The sequence below is a fragment of the Anarhichas minor genome, unplaced genomic scaffold (genome assembly GCF_050575085.1).
Source record: "Anarhichas minor isolate MPS153535 unplaced genomic scaffold, ASM5057508v1 ptg000014l, whole genome shotgun sequence".
In the NCBI taxonomy this organism is placed as follows: domain Eukaryota; kingdom Metazoa; phylum Chordata; class Actinopteri; order Perciformes; family Anarhichadidae; genus Anarhichas; species Anarhichas minor.
In genome coordinates, this window is record NW_027466460.1 from 12568111 (window position 1) to 12585058 (window position 16948).

The 16948-nt window shown below is 42.9% G+C and overlaps 1 protein-coding gene across 1 annotated transcript in view; it reads left to right on the plus strand.

The window, feature by feature from the left end:
* Positions 1 to 16948, plus strand: part of LOC142950103 (protein sidekick-1-like) — a 138640-nt gene that overhangs the window by 118372 nt on the left and 3320 nt on the right. Inside the window, exons 33-44 of the mRNA XM_076092002.1 lie at positions 4960 to 5161; positions 7985 to 8088; positions 8217 to 8287; positions 9058 to 9196; positions 9534 to 9590; positions 9717 to 9818; positions 11138 to 11253; positions 14992 to 15178; positions 15275 to 15412; positions 15510 to 15671; positions 16016 to 16141; positions 16711 to 16875. Of these exons, the coding sequence (XP_075948117.1) occupies positions 4960 to 5161; positions 7985 to 8088; positions 8217 to 8287; positions 9058 to 9196; positions 9534 to 9590; positions 9717 to 9818; positions 11138 to 11253; positions 14992 to 15178; positions 15275 to 15412; positions 15510 to 15671; positions 16016 to 16141; positions 16711 to 16875 (1569 nt within the window). The remainder of the gene's footprint in view (positions 1 to 4959; positions 5162 to 7984; positions 8089 to 8216; positions 8288 to 9057; positions 9197 to 9533; positions 9591 to 9716; positions 9819 to 11137; positions 11254 to 14991; positions 15179 to 15274; positions 15413 to 15509; positions 15672 to 16015; positions 16142 to 16710; positions 16876 to 16948) is intronic.

Below are 16948 nucleotides of genomic sequence, written 5' to 3' on the forward strand. Positions count from 1 at the left end.
TTTAGACACCTGAAATAAGGTCTGTGGTTAACACCAGCTTATAAGATTTAAAAAAAAGACTTGCTAACGAGTGGCTAAATAAGACTACAAACCATCATCACGCCGACTGGTCCGCCTATATGCCTCGTTGTGTTTATACTTGAGCATGCTTTTTACTTCTGCGGATTGCATTCATTGTCATCTCTGCAGCACTCTATAGAACAAACGCAGTGGTGTTTCCTTTAACCCCGACTCAAGCCCTCGGTCCAGCCTCGTTGTCGGGCTCATTCACGTGAATGGAAAACGGAAAATAACTCTGGATTCGGCTATTAGTTCTGACAACTTTTAGCACCTAATCATTTAAAAAAGGTATATTAAAGGGCTCGTAAAAAATGCGCTGATTTAAAGATGTCTCTTTCCCAATGTAAGTCTATGGGGAAAGTATTTTTGTGCCCGATGGCATCACATGACGTATCCGGAAGTTATCCTTCCACCGTTTGGCCACTATGTAAAATTAGCTTCAAAGCCCGCCGCTATTTCTGAGGGCTTGCTTTACACCTGACAAGATGTCCCGCAATTGCTGTGTGATCTCCTGATATCAAAAGAATCCAGCTGCTGTGGAAGCTAAGGGGGTCTGTAGTCACATACCACATAGGTTCGCTATATTATCATGAAAAAGGATTATTAGACCAAAGAAAATTGTGTCTTTCAGTCGGTTGATACTTGTTGAGTGAGAAAACAAAGATTATCACACTCCACTGTCTTGCGCCACATAGCACCATGCTCTGATGTGGGTGGGTGAAAATTGTTCAGTTAGAAGGTGAGAAAGAGAATGAGACCGGCATTGTGTTGAAATGGCAGCAGTCTTTTTTTGCCAAAGGAGAGAGCACAGGCCGAAAAACAAGATGTGAAAGCCATGAATCTTAGATTCCAGACCAAAGGAATTGCTATTGATCAATACTTCTATCAGCACTCTGCAATTATGGTAATTCTTTATGTTAGGGTGGCAAAAAGCTGCTAATTTCTTTTTAACATTTCATCTAATCTGAGCAGTCGCTGGCCTCCTCGTAGGGTGTAAACCGTGAAAATAAGAGGAATTTGAACACACTCAAACACTGAATATGACAGCCCATGCCTTTGGCAAGATTTCAACAGTAACAGTAACTCTCCTAAGACAGTTCTGTCTCTTAAAACCTGAAACAGAACAGGAGTATGTCCTCCAACACACTGTCAGGTGAGCAGCGCAGTTCTTTTTCCTTCAATTTAGAAACGAATAAAAAGGTTTATTGTCCTCAGATTCAGAGGTTGTGACACTTTTATCTCATCTTGTTCAGACTTCTGCATAAATCAACTGTGTTCATAAAATCACACAAATCAAATGATAAGGACATGCATGAATGTATTTTTATTTAATAATTGAATAAAAGCTGATTTGAGTTAGTGTTAGGAAGTTCAACAGGTCGTAATTCTCTCTCTAATATATATTTTACATTGCTGTAACTTAATTTAAGTTTCTCTCCAAAAACTGCATTTTACAAAATTTCATTGGAACATTGCGTGATAATTTACCTTTGCTCAATACTTACTTTTACTGAATAGAGCTTGAACACATCATGTTTCAGGTCAGTGTGACCTCACACAGTCCTACTGAGTCTGTGCGAGGGAGAGACCCTGTGCTGTGCACTGCGGTTACTCTGAGCAGCACGATGGGAATGAATTACAAAATAATACATGTCTGATTAAGTTTAAGGTTGTTCCTCTTCGGATGTTTTGGACTGTTTTTGGCAGTTGTAATTCTAGTTAGTCCTGCATTAACAGATGCTGGGCCGGTATTGGTACTACTGGGCTCTCATCGGTAACTACACCGATGAGAGCTGTGAGAATGAACCACAGCAGTAAAGTTGTAGGCCAGTACCTTCTGTCTATAAATAAGTTCTGATCATACTTTTTTAATGTATCTTAAGACAATACAAACTGTATTTGTGTAGCACTTTTCATACAGGTTAGGGCAGTGCATAGTACTTCACAGATGACTGAAAAGCCAAAAATATTACCAAAAAAAAGTCGGTGAAAAAAACAATTCAGCAATTTAACAATTTGAGAGTAATGCATGCAAGGCAATTAAATTATTAAAATGCATTAAAATGGAACTAAAAGCTATAATAACAGTAATAGTAGTAAAAGAGCATGAAATAAAAACCGTATTAATCAAATAATAATAACATGCTGTCAGTATTCCTTCCAGCAGGCTAATATAATCAGTTGAAGAAGAGACGGATGGAGGACAGATTTAACTGCCGGGTTGTGTTGAAGTTTGACCGAGAACTATTTCACAAAAGATGAAATATCACTTTAAAAATGAAGTTACAGTGGCTCTGGTGGCTAACGCTTGAATAACTTTGGTTTGAACGTGTCTCTCAGCCTTTGAAATATGTCAGACCTGATCTCTCTCCAATTTCCTCTGTCAGCCGGCACCGAGTATGTCTCGTAGGCTAAAGGCAAAAGTCCCTGTATTAAAATGTGACAGTGAAGTGATTTTTTCTTTTTGAAAACCTGAAATCATGATGTCAGATATTCTATTCAGACTTATCAGCCGGTGTAGTGCATTTTAATTGGATCAGATATCATATCATAACATCTGCGGCATCATTATTAGGGTGTCTTAATTAAGAATAGAAATCAGTGGATCCCTGTTCCACTTCACTAACGTAATGGCCCATTCTCACTGTGAGATAGACAGAGCAGCCTAATAGAGATTTCTTTCTGATGATGCTGAAGAGACCAACTTAATCCCCAGAAAAAGAAAATTGGTTTTTTGAGTGTGCGTGAGTATGTGTGTGAGGCTATGTGTATGAATGAAAACAACTCCCTCTAGAGAGATCCATCTATGCTGATGTTTGTCTCCAAGAGGGTGATAACTGATAAGGTAATGGACAACGTATATTAGCATTTTTAGCAGAATTCATCCCCTTACAACCATATATTTTCGCTCCTCTAGCACCAAAAGCATCTCTTCTATCTACTTCACTTCACTTCTATCACACTCCTCTCCCTTGCGTCGCAGTAAGCAGTCGTGTAAGTGCTGAAAGGGCAGCACTTGTTCTGACAATTATGAGTTTGTTATCAGAACATGATCTTAACCGTGGAGTGGAACATGAGGAGATCAGACAGGGAGACACAGATGGTATCAGGAAAACAAAAGAGGGAGAGAATAGTCAATCTTGAAGAATAAGGGCGCGCGGGAAGAAAGGAGTCAAAACAGATTTAACTCAAATTACTTGTGATAAGGAAGAAAAGCCTGTGTGTGTGTGCGCACGTGTGTGTGTGTGTGTGTGTGTGTGTGCTTGTGCATGTTTGAGTGTATAAGTGCAGATTAATTAAACCTTAGAGAGAATCGATAATGCTTTAATTTCCAGACTGAATCGATAATCTGATGCCACTGAAATGAAACAGTTCTGCCCCCCAACCATGTGTTTTTGTTTGTGTGCATGCGTGTGTGTGTGTGTGTGTACGCACTTCTCCTAATCACACAGCTTCTGCCGACACAGTTGTACAAAGATACTGACTCCCAGGGTCATATTTTATCTTCTAATTGAATAGCGAAGACACAGACAAATACAAATACGAACACACACACACACACACACACATCTGTTGAGAAATTGTTTCTTTGATGCTGCTGTGGTTAGATGTCTTGTTTCATTTAAACATCTGAATTGCAACAGTCACACTGGCGCATTTGTGATATAAATGGAGGCTGCCCCTTTCCTGTGTAACAAGGTATTTGCAGCTATCATCACGGTCCACGATAATCTCAGTTTGCCCAGGTGACAATGTATGTCATCATGTTACAAACAGGAAAGCTGAATGAACAAGTTGAGAAACATATGGTATGCAGATCTTTCTGAACAGGGCTCTCTGCAGGCAGCACATTTACATGCTTCTAAAAAGGCCCTTTCACACAGAGCGCTACAAAGGCTCCACTGCACTCTGAAACGCATCATTTCCAATGGCTTGCGCTGCGCCACGACGGCAAAGCGTGGGTGGAGCACGCCATTTGGCGAGCGCAGTGCAAAACCACGTCCGGTGTGAAAAGCCCTTAATGCCTCGCAACATGGTGACGGCTGAGCTGGCGGCTCGCAGCTAACAGCGCTAACAGTGCTTACCTGTAACCGCCGTACTAACCAGTGGGGCACGCACAGCTATGTAAAAAAAAAACACAGAGAAGCATGACATGTATGCATGTGTATGACAAAGTATCCCTGTAAAACTGAGACAGCAGAGTGGACGTAAGAAAAGATAATTACAGGTAGCAATGCATCCTCTATTCAAAATAATTCCATCCAAAGTCAAACTACAATTGAAACCAACTCACAGTACCGTCTACAAGTCTAAATATGGTTCCACCTCTTACAATCTTAAAGAGAAGCTGTGCCTTCTCCGGCCTGTCCTCTCACTGCGGTGTCTGTCCCCCAACACACACACACACACACACACATGATATCAGTACTACAGTTAAAATAAGAACATTAAAGCTGTGTTGTGCTTGTTTTTATCAAGGTGAAAACATCCACTACACACTTATCTCCATTGCCATTGAGATAAGTCGCGTATGTTTTCACCTTTTTTCATTTTCTGTTATTTGCATCCAGCGGCTTCTTGACTTGTGGTAATGTGAGGTGCTCTGTCCTTTAATTTGTGACCCAGCTGTTTATATTGAGCTCTTTACGAAGTCTCCCTGTCCCTGATGAACAAAGATACACACATGTAAATGTGCGTATTGGTATGTGGTGACACAGTCACAAAATGTTAAGTACTAAATTAGTCAGGATTGTATGTATGAACGAATGTTTCCAATGAAATTGATCTATATATTTGAATTTGTTACTCTCTTTTTCCCTCTCTTGCTTCCACTCCATTTCCACTCTGCTGATCCTTTTCTACCCTCTCATTTCTCTTCTTTTGTTTCTTTGTCCACAGAGCGTCCCCAGCCCCCCAGGAAGTTGGCTGCTCCTCAGGACGGAGTTGAATCTCGCCATCTCCGCCTCCACTGGGTGACGGGTGGCTCAGGTTCCTCGCCGCTGAGGTACTTCACGCTGCAGGCCAAAGAGCTGCCCGACGGGGACTGGAACACACACATCGCTGACATCCCGCATAATGTGACCACCTGGACCGTTGACAGGTACTCATGTGCACATATGTGCAGTCACATACTGCACACACACACACATATCTGCTCGTGTGGCGGCAGCGTAGTATTTGTCTAATCATTGCTTGGCAACTAACAACTTGTGGCAAGCCTGTCAAGCTTTGTATACTCCATAGATAAGTGTTTGGGGGGTTGTGTCTTATTTTGTTTAGTTAGCAAAAATCAGGATTCCCACACGTCCTGGAAAACCTGCAAAACTGTTGAACAATGTTCCAGTCAAAGTCAAATGTCCCAGAAACTGTTGTGTTGTCCTATATATACGTTATATTCAAGATCATATTAATGTTAACATTACATTTTATGACCAAGAGTATTTTGAATAGGCTGTTATTGTTGTGAACAAACCCCCACGTCATGTCACATGGTGGCACAATCAGGTTACTACTTAAGTGGCCGAAACTCTGATTAATTTAAGTTACATTATCCTCAAAATGTAAACATCAGTCATTGCTGGTTGGTAGTTTTAATGATTATATGTATCTATGATCAATGTATCATAATGTCCCCACAGACACACACACTGTGTGGAAGCCGATCCCAAGCATCCTTGGAGAAAACAAGAATAAAAATTCCACATTACTGTTTTTTGCTTGCCTTAAAGAGCCCAACTGTGCAAATGTTGTTTATCATGACGTGCTGGTCTTGAATTAGTTACAGCAGTTGTTAAAAAGTCGTGTCATGTTTATGCATCCTTGGGGAGAAGAAGAGTGGACAGAGGGAGGGATGCTGTGAATACTCGAAGCAAACAACAGATAATTACAACACAGATTGAGAAGTTCCATTTATTTAGCACATGGAGTAACAAAAAGGTTTGTTGAGCAAAAAAACAACAACACAGACCACAAAAGAACACCAGGGAGAGTAATCATAATCACTGCAGAGACGTGGAGGATCTCTGTCACCTAATCACACAGGCACAGCAGAAGGTGCTCTTAGTCTTTCTCTCTTAATACCCTTTTCTCCCCCACTCTGTCTTAATGCTTTCAAGTGTGTGTGTGTGTGCTGTTTGTCCATAGTTTCTCTCCACAACCGTTTCATCCCTCCATCCATCCATCAACAGCTAATGTTTTCAGAAAACCACAAGGCATGTTTTTTTCTCCCTTCGTTCACATGCAATCATCCCCTGGAAGAAGGCTCCATGTCTTCCTTTCCCACCCTTATCTCTTCATCCCTCCATCCTCTCCTCCCTGGTGAGACTGTCATTATGGCAGCAGGTGATGGTGGTCCGACTCGATGGCTGCTCCCAACTTCCCTGAGAGCCTTAGTAGGAGAATTATGATGAGGCTTTACTTGTGTACCGTGTGTGCTCCCCGCATGTTTGTGTGCGCTCCTCGGCCAGCTTTCACGGAGCTATTTAAGATGCTGAAGAGCGTTCTCTCAGTGTGCCTGCATCAGCCTGTCTCAACCGGCCTCCGGGAGAATCTATGTGCCGTGATGATGATGATGACGATGGTGGTGGTGATGCTGTTGTTGTTGTTTTGATGCCATTTTCGAGCTCATTCCACCACTGAATGCTCTAATTGCAGCGCCGGATGGAGGATTTAGTTTACATCTCCACACGCACACACTCACACTGACTTGGTATCCATCCTTAATTGTTGTTTTCCACGGAGACATCTTTGGAACCAAAACATCGAAGTCCCCCGGCTGCTGCAAACATAGACACACAGTAGAGTACACACACACACACACACACACACACACACACTTTCAAACCCTGTCCTCAACGTAGTCCCAGTGCTGTTGGTTCCCCACCCTCATTGAGCTTGTTGCCTTTGATGTCTTATTCCTACGATACCCACAACCCCTTAGGGCCTTTTCTTGTCGCTTATTGGGCCTGGTTGCTCATTATTATACAAGAGGACATTTGATCAGTCCTCCTGTCGCCTGCTGCATGTCTAACTGGTCCTCTGTCGTGTCCGAGGCACTGTGTGAATAAAGTGGACCTTGCAGGTGGATGTGTGAGCAGATACTTCTTGTTACAAATGATTAAATTGCTCCTGTTAACTCTTGTTGATAATTAGGTTAGACTAATAGAAATGACTGTTTTGCCACCGACTTTTTAAATTTTAATCAATTTCCCACGGTGTGCAGGAGAGGGTACATTTAAACTATTAGCATGCTACGAGGCACCGTAGACTTGTTCAGCTTGTCCCTAACAATCGGTGCCTGTTCCTTCAGCTGATTGTAAGTGGCTCTAGAGTACAGTGTTTTCACAATGACTGATGTAAATTGTTATTCTGTACTTAGTAATGCATTCACCTTGCACAGAGGAGAAATGCAGATAAGATGTTATGTTAATATGGCAGCAGAAATACTTTGGCAGGGGAGACAATTAGGAAAGGTGTAAAATGATTATTATTCAAGACCTTGTCTGCTCTTCAAAGGTCTTACAGATGCTCAATGCTCTTTGGTGAAAAAACCTTGAGTGAAACCAAAAATCAGTTTGTTTACAATAGAAGAAAAGGTTACTTTAAGGCTTCAGCATTGCTGTCATTTCATTGTGATAAATGACCTGCTATCTGAACTAATCTCACTGTTTAATCAGTATACAGCTATCTCAATGTCACTTTCACTGTACTGTACTACTTTACCAAGCAAACCAAACTTTATTTGTCTATTCTGTCCGAAAAATGATTTGATATAAAATGGAAACATCATTTTTTAAATAAATGAATGCAACTTTTCAACTGGTCAAAGAAAAAGAGAGAGAAAGGAGTAAGGCTGAAATCAATAACGTGAATGAATATCATTTTTTGTGAGCAAATGTACATCTGTGTGCGTTTGTGTCTACAGGCTGAAGCCCTTTACATCGTACAAGTTTCGGATGCTGGCCACCAACGATGTAGGAGACAGTGTCCTCAGCAAAGAGACGGAGGCTGTCACTACTCTACAGGATGGTGAGAGGACTGGGAATGAAAGAAGGAGGAAGACATGGAAATATGTAGATTTAAAAACATGATGGAGTGTAATAGTATGAAGAAGTCTTTTTCCTTTCTCACTCTCTTTCTCTGTGTTTTCTTTCTAGTGCCTGACGAACCCCCACTGATCCTCGCAGTGAAACCAACAACCACTACCTCGGTCCTGGTGCAGTGGAAGGTATTTGAAGACAGACACACACACAGTAAATTCGCACAGACCTGCACAACACAACTTTGATTGCAGGTTAATCACCTATTTGGAGAATGAGACCTATGCAGACTCACTGTATGCAGTGTGTGTGTGTGTACGTGTTGTGTGGATGCAATTATCATCGTCTATTGAGCCAGGAACGGTCAGAGGGCAGCACAGACAGATTGGAGGGATGTCTAGAGGAAGGGACGGACAGGCGTAGGGACAGACCGTCCTGGCTGGGGGAGAGAAATGTTCAAACTCTTAATGAGGATATAACAGCAGGAGAGACGTTTGAGGGCGAGAGAAGCAAACATCTGCATTGTCCAACAACAAAGGGAAACGGGGACAAAAGGGTGGTTTTAGAGCATCCGTGACAGTTGAAAGGACAGTAAACACAGCCTGGATACTTCACCGATGTCACTCTCCCTCTTCTGTTTGGAAGTGTCTTCTCTCACTCCTTCTAGCCTCATGTCAAAGCATAAGGAGGCAATGAAAAACAAAGTCACCAGCAATTTCATCATCCTTTACAAGAGTGCCAAACCCACTGAAGCATCACTTTGTCTGTACGGGTTACAGCCAGTCCAATCCACCAGCCCCTTAAAGTGAACTCTGATCAAACGCTGCTCTGCCAGCGTCCTGTCAGTCACCTCGCTTCACCAAGAAAATGAAAACGAGCACAGTGCAGAAGTCCTTCTTTTTTGAGAACTGAAGTACTAATACTTCACTCCGTGTGTACTTGTTTGCATGTTTTTCAGCGTCCTAATGACGACAGTATTAACGGGGTGTTGACCGGATACCGGCTGTATTATAGAGAGCTCCCGGTAAACACCTCCACTTTAGCTGAAGCAGAAGTCCAGGCAACCAAGAACAACACCACCAGTGCCCTCATTACAAGTGAGTAGTACTGAAACTAACGCTACCTCTTCATTAATCCCCACTCCCTCTTAGTTACGGTTGCTATGCCTGTCAGACCTTTCTTCTGCAGCACATGAACAGGGGTGTAAGACAATTAAGCTATTTACTTAATTAGTTTACCTAAAGAATCCTGCAAGCACTTATATCTTAGTCGTTTACTGATATAGGCAAATGTTATTTCCTTTACTGAGATTACACGAAATGTCATTTGTGATATTGGATGTTAGAGGGAGTGTGATAAATGCAAATGCAGATCCCACGGTTCTGATTGCTTAAAAAGTAAACTTTTTTCATCTTTGTCTCACTCTTCCCAAAGCCAAGAGCACATTCAAGACAGTGAGCAGTGCCTCGCTAACAGAGTTTGAGTTGACACGTAAGTCATTTAAGAAGTAAAGCGCCTGGGATCTTTATGTTTTACAAGTGATAACAATAACTAACATATTGGCTTTGCATGCATGTTGTAAAAACGTAAATGTAAGTATTTTCATGTTCTTTGTAGAACTGAAGAAGTTCAAACGCTACCAGATTGTAATGACCAGCTACAATATCGTCGGAGAGAGCCCGCCCTCCTCCCCAGCTGAGGTGTCTGTTGGAGAAGCAGGTAGGTGGACACAGAAGGAAGCTGTTAGACTGGTCATCATTACAATGTGCGATCTACACATTTTGTTTACAAAAAAGCTGTTGAATGTCGAGCTTCTTCTCTCTGTGTTCAACATTTCGTGCGTTGTTAGAAGGTTGCATTTTGGGTACAAAAGTAACATTTGGTTTGCGGGTGATTCTTTTAGATTGTTGCTCTTCTTACATCACTTACAGTGGGATAGATCCTTCATCTTTTACTTACTTCCATCTTTTAAGCATAAAAAGCACATTCTTGACCTTGGAAATAGCTGTTGAACAGATCAATCCCATCTCAAGGTCCACTTTCTGTGCTTCACAACGTGTTCTGTGGTATGAATCAGCAGATGGAGTTCACTCAGTTGTAATGGAGACGGATCTGCAATCATACAAGCGCAGTAGCTGCCATGAGTTCATCCATAGCACACAAGCAGCTTTTCATCTCTGGAAGCAGCTGGTCAGAGAACCTTGAGTTTGGATTGTTTTGTCAAATTGTTATTTTTTGTCTCCGTCTTGTCTGCTCTCCGTCTCTTGTCTGGTCCTTCGCTCTCTCCTTCTCTTCTCCTTTCTCGCTTTGTCCTGTCCACGCCTCCTGTCCTGCTCTTATAGCCCATCGACTGGCATTGCCTTGTGTGTGTGTGTGTGTGTGTCTGAGAGGACGTGCGTACGCATACATGTGGACACATCTGAAAGTCGTGTAGAGCTTTACACAGTCATCTATTTTGTAGTAATGGCCCAACTCCTGTTTAACTTTCACCACAGAGTCAAACCATAGATCCATTACACAGACAGCAGTGCAAATATTCTCTCACACACACACACACACACGCACACACACAAACAACCGTGCGAGTGAACAGATTTGCAGGTTATGCTAGTAACACCCACACGTTTTTGCAATTTCCCTCACAATCTCACACTCCCTCCATCTGACAAACATTGCATCGCTATTCAATAGGCGTGTGTAGTGTGTGCATAATGTGTGCGTGTAGGCCATACGTATCACATGCAGATGAGCGAGAGTTGAGGATAAGCAGGGGGAGGCACAAAAGGGCTGGAGGGGGGGGATGATGAAATGGGGTGATATGGTCTTTTCTCTAGCCTCAGGTGCACGCTGAGTGTTCATGCATATGTGAGGTACGGTGGAGTAACAAGGTGCTGCCTTAGGCCCATTCTAATTGCAAGGGTAAAACATATCTTCCCTACTTCCCACTCTTACACCCAGCTGCACACACACACACACACACACACACACACACACACACACTCGGTAGCTGTCTAACCAGGCACCTTTTCATCCTGCAGCTCCCTCGGTGGCCCCTCAGTCTATCAGAGTGTCAGCTGTGTCTCCCTCCATCCTGGAGGTGACCTGGGACACACCCCCCCTCGAGACCCAGAATGGACTCATCCAAGGATACAAGGTGACAAAGTTGTCCTTGTGGCAGACACACACAGGACTGACAAAGGCCACACAAAGGAGTACTGCTATGAGTGTCCATGTGATAGAAAGGCTGTTTCGCTCTGCACTTTAAATGTCTCTCCTCTTGTCTTGGAGGGGTTTTGCTCTGCTGCACATTCAAGTGTCTTATAGAGAAAGAGGGAGTGCTAAGTTGGAGGAAGAATCTGAATATCCTTTAATGGTTTCAATATCACTCCTCGGCCTATCTCTCCCCCTCGACTCCCCTGTCACACCCCCTCGCTCTTACTACTTCAAACACAAGGTTATCTGTTCGGCTTTAGACACATTGATTTCTGCTGGAGAAGAGGGGGGAAATGGAGAGAGAAAGAAAGACGGGAATGTAATATTTGCAGAGTGAAGAAATGAGATGAGCAGGTTATCCCTGTAGAATCCTGATTAGAGGGAATACGTTCAAACCACCAGAGGCGGCTGGACACGGCGAGGGGAGTGCGAGGCAAAGGGGGTTAACGAGATTAAGACGAGAGAGAAATAGAGCAAAGAAAGAATGTTTAATGAATTTATAGGTTCTGACTTATGTTAACACTCGTACTGTGTTAGGTGACCAGCACAGACGCCAGGTAGGACTGACAGTAAACTTCATTGCCAGTGTATTTATCGACGGTTGAGGTTCACTGAGGGCTTGTTAAATACACTGAGCATGATGGGTAACAGGTAATACCAAGCTGTGCTAGTGGAACAAACGGTTGCGTAACATCAAATGTGTGGGCAAATGAGTCACTACTCTACAAATGAGTCACTACTACTTTGAGTGATACATTCTAAAACTGCAGATTTTCATTGTGGTATCAACTTTTAAGATTTATAATTCTTTTTACTTCATCAGCATAATCCTGTCATGCTGTTCCTGTCAAAATAGGTCAGTCATTTCTAATAGAAGTTCTACAGACCTGAAACCAGAAACATACCGCTCCTTTGCAGAGCAAACATCCTGTTTTTCATCAAGACTTAATATCCAACTCTTTCACGAAAGAGATGGTTTGATAATCCATTTAAGGTTCTTGATCTCATCAAATCACATATTCATTCAGGACAGCTTCAAATAGGCTTTTTGGACTAATCCGAATGGTCTCGCACTCTTACCAAATACTAAAATAGATTCACTACACATTAGAGTGGATTACAAAATGTTCTGGACTCTCTCCTACACCATTAGAATGAAGTATCACAAAGAATGTTGCCTCAAAGGAAGTCCCGTTTTCATGCAGAAGGTAATACATTTTGATTTTAAATTGAGTATATGGATGAGTTATTCAGTATCTCATTATTGTAAGAGCTTGTGGAAAGACAGAGATGGTATAGTGCTGCCATCAAGTGCTACTCATACGCTGCTGCTTCCAAGTTTGGAAGGTGTAAATATAGTTTATGGTGCTTTGTAGTGCCTTCTGTTAAGAATAATAACAAAATGGACCCCTTAACTGAAAGTAGCTCTTGTCTTTTGTTTTACTTTATAAAGCAAACTACACAGAGATGGTTTTTGAACATATGAAACTGTTGAACGTAAGTAGCAGCTAAGATAATACAGTGAACTCCCAGTAAACCAAATATCCAGTCTGTGAGTAATTACAAAAGCAACAATTTCATGATCTGATTGCAGTTTGAATGAGCTGAGGAGCCATGCACGGTATGATTAGGGACCTGGGTGGCTGATTGTCCTTGAATGCTTGTCATGGAAACGTTCAAATCAAGTAGAAACTCTGGCACATGTGTTTATCTCGTTGTTCAGCTCAAAGGCTGCAACAAAAATGGGAGACCAGACGAGTAAAAAGAAAGTAATGAATAAGCACCTTTATTTACAAGTTAATAATAAATAACAAAATCAGTAATCAGTAATGTAAGCATGTCTGGATGTGTGAAAATGTCTAAAGCAAACAAAACCAAAATGACAGCCGTGTTGTCAGCGGAGGAAGAGAGAGGACTCCCCACAATTTGTTACAGCCCGGCTCAAAGGCTGCAACAATTTGCATGTAAAGCTAAAAACAATAAAGCCCAAAATAAGTTAACCATCAATGCAGCTGAGATGGATCAAGTGAACCGTTTGAAGTTCCTGGGAATCAGCATCACAAACAACCTGTCATCATGAGCATCATTCAACTCCATCCTGTTGAAAAAATATCTTAAACGGCTAAAATTAAGAAGACTAAAGTCCCGTGCCAAGTCCTTGTTAACTTTTACAGAGGAGCAATATAAGCATCCTGACTGGAAACATTACAAACCGGCATGGGATGAGAGGAGGGCTCTACAGCAGGTGATTAACACTGCCCAGATCATTGAGACCCATCTACCGAGCATCATCAGTGAAATTGGTGACAAGAGGTGCCTGCAAAGAGCTCAAGGGATATTAAAAGAAAATACCCGCCACAGCCTGTTCACCCTTCTGCCGTCTGGCAAGCGATACAGAAGTATCAGCTGCCGTACTACTGGACTTCAGAGCAGCTCCTTTCCTCTTTGAGAACCTGATCCTCCACACTCCACCTTAAAAAGATGTTATGCTTTTTTTGTTTTTCTTATGTAGTAAAATGGGACTACAGCTGTCCCAACTGTAGCAAAACTGTGTTGTACAATGATAATAAATTAACCTTGAATCATGGATGAGAATAAGTGCTATTCCAGCTGCTGTGGTTATTTTCTCACCTTAAAGGCTCTTGTGCATCCAAGATACTTTTTCTGGTTCATCTCTAATGCATGAGGCTCAACCACCTCTGTAACCTTGCTGTTAGTGTGCATCTGGCTGTATGTGTGGGGACAGTCGAGGCAGTTTCCGTGTTAAACTTAAGCCTTTTTTGCGGGACTCTCATCTGTTCTGTACAACATTAAAATATGAACATTTATCCTCAACATTCATCTGAGATTAAACAACACGCAGTGATTTGTAAAAGCACACATTTAAGGCAAGTACATGCCCTAAAGAATATTAAAGTGGATATTCACCAGTCCAGTGCCGTTATGAGCAGGAGGCAAGCTGCTTTAAAGCATCAAATGGATTCTGCTACTGGATATGCATTTATATAGGCTGTTTACTGGCAGTAACATATCAAATATATTGCTTGTTTTTTTCTCTTGCTCATTATACACAACCTGTTTCATTAAAAGTATGTGACGATAGAGAATATATAAAAGTCAAAAGTGTTTATTGGTGCCACATGAGCATGGACAGTGACACATGGACTACATTTTTTAATTGTGTGATCACTTGAATCGGTTCAAATGAGCAAATCTCATGTTGTATGATTGCAGAGTTGGTTGTGTGAGGTTTAGAAATCTTGTGAACTATATACACTAAAATCAGGTTTAAGACAGACTATGGCTGATGTCAGGCATACATGTTGGTTTGGTAATCAGGCACCAAGATAACTTGTTTATGGTCCTTTTATATGTACATCTTGACTAAACCAGTGGTATCTGTATCTGCAACAGGACATTACAACAACTTGAACCTTCTCTTAAACTCTCAATGCCAGAACAAATCTCTCCATAACCATCTTCTCCTCCTTGTAAAACCGCACATGAGCACTTGTTTATATGGATCGATCAGGAAACCTCAGGAGGAACGGACAGAAAGTAAATAATATATATAGTTGGCAGAAATGAAGTGGGGGAGAGGAGAAAACAGGAGGGGGGGGGGAGTTGTTTTGAGACAAACACAGCCAGTGTTATTGACAGTGTTTTTGCTGTGTTGCAGATCCACTACTGGGAGAGGGACAGGCAGAACCAGAGTGAGAAGGTCAAGGTGATTTTTGTCCCGGACACCCGTGTGCACCTCACCAACCTGACCAGCTACACACCTTACCTGGTCACTCTGACTGCCTTCAACACGGCTGGAGACGGCCCACCCAGTGACCCCCGCGGGGCCCGCACCCTGCAGTCTGGTAGGGAGCGGTGACAGTTCGGCTCGCTAAAACCAAATTATCTTTATGCTTTATGACTTCCTTTATTTCATTTGTCATCCTGCATGCGTCCCGCAGCTCCCAGCCAGCCCAGCTATCTGTCCTTCTCGGAGGTGACAGGAGGAAGTGTCAACGTGTCCTGGGGAGCTCCACTCACTCCTAATGGACAGCTGGAGGGCTACAGGGTCATCTACCAGCCCACTGCTCCTGTACAAGGTATGCACACACCTGCTTTGTACACACACACACACACACACAAATGCATGACAAGGAGGACACTGGCATTTATTTGTAATTGTCTGTGTGAGAGCAGGAGTGAGTAAAGTGGTGACAGTGGACGTGAGGGGCAGCTGGCAGAGATGGCTGAAGGTTCGAGACCTCGTCAAAGGAGCGACGTACGCGTTCAGTGCTCAGGCTCTCACCGTCAGCTATGGACCGCCTATACAAGCAAACATCAGTGCTCAGCCTGTACAAGGTAGGCATGGCTCTGTGTGTGTGTGTGTGTGTGTTGGTGTCGTGGAGACAAACATCTGTTAATACAGTCCCATACAGTTATGGGGACTCAAGTAGGACTGGGTCAACTAGGACTGCAACGAACGGTTCATTTATTACAGTATTCTTCCGATTGTGTTTTGAACTAATTCATTGTTAAATCTATGAAATGTCAAAAAATAGTGAAACATTCAGATGTCTTGCCAACCAACAGCCCAAAACCCAAAGATATTCAGATTACAAAGATAAAGGAAACGCTTTCAGAAGACGAGGTGTGTGTGTGTGTGTGTGTGTAATGTGCATGTGTGTCCCTCTCTGACACCGCAGGCTCCCCTGGGTCCCCGATGGAGATGTCCATCACCAAGACGTCCTCTGCGCTCACTGTCCACTGGTCGGAGGGAGAAAAGGGTGCAGCACCTCTCACTGGATACGTCATTGAGGCGCGTCCATCGGGTAAGCCAACGCACCTCTTCATCATGTGCACCAATTATTTCCATTGATTAAGAGGGAGGTTAAGCACTACACTAAAGCTCACTTAGCGCAGCTTTTTCCAGATTCATTTAGACCTGCTGTGCAAATCATGTCAGCAGCAATTTTTCTAATAACTATTACCAGAGGTATAAAATACAGAAAGGGGTCGTCTGTGGCAAACTGTTTGAACACTCTACAGGAGAGAGAGACTCTGGTGTTATTCTACCACAGATAGTAATGGTAACACCCCTTTTATTAATAGTAATAACAGTGATCATCACCATCACTTTAAACGGGACTGACAATTTAAGATATTCTGTATTCACAATCTGACATTCTCTCTCTCTCTCTCTCTCTCTCTCTCTCTCTCTTCCTCCATCTCTTTCTTTCTCTTTCTCCCGCTCTCCCCCTTTCACCCTCCCTCTCTTTTTCTGTCTCCCTCTACCCCCGACTCTCTTTTTCTCCCTCTCTGCCCTCCCTCCCTCCCTCTTTCACCCTCCCTCTCGCTCTCTCTCTCACTCTCCCCCCTCTGCCTCCCCCTCGCTCTGCAGATGAAGGAGTGTGGGACTCCTTCATCAGACTCCTCCCTCCCAGCAGCAGGTCTGTTTTAGTCCCACTGGAGCGCCTGAGGTCTGGGATCAGCTACGAGTTCAGAGTCATCGCTGTTAATCGCTATGGCTACGGACAGCCGAGCACACCCTCTGCTGCTCTCGCTGGTAAACACACACACACACACACACACTCACACACACTCACACTGGTGGAGCTCAGGCTAATGAACATATCCAG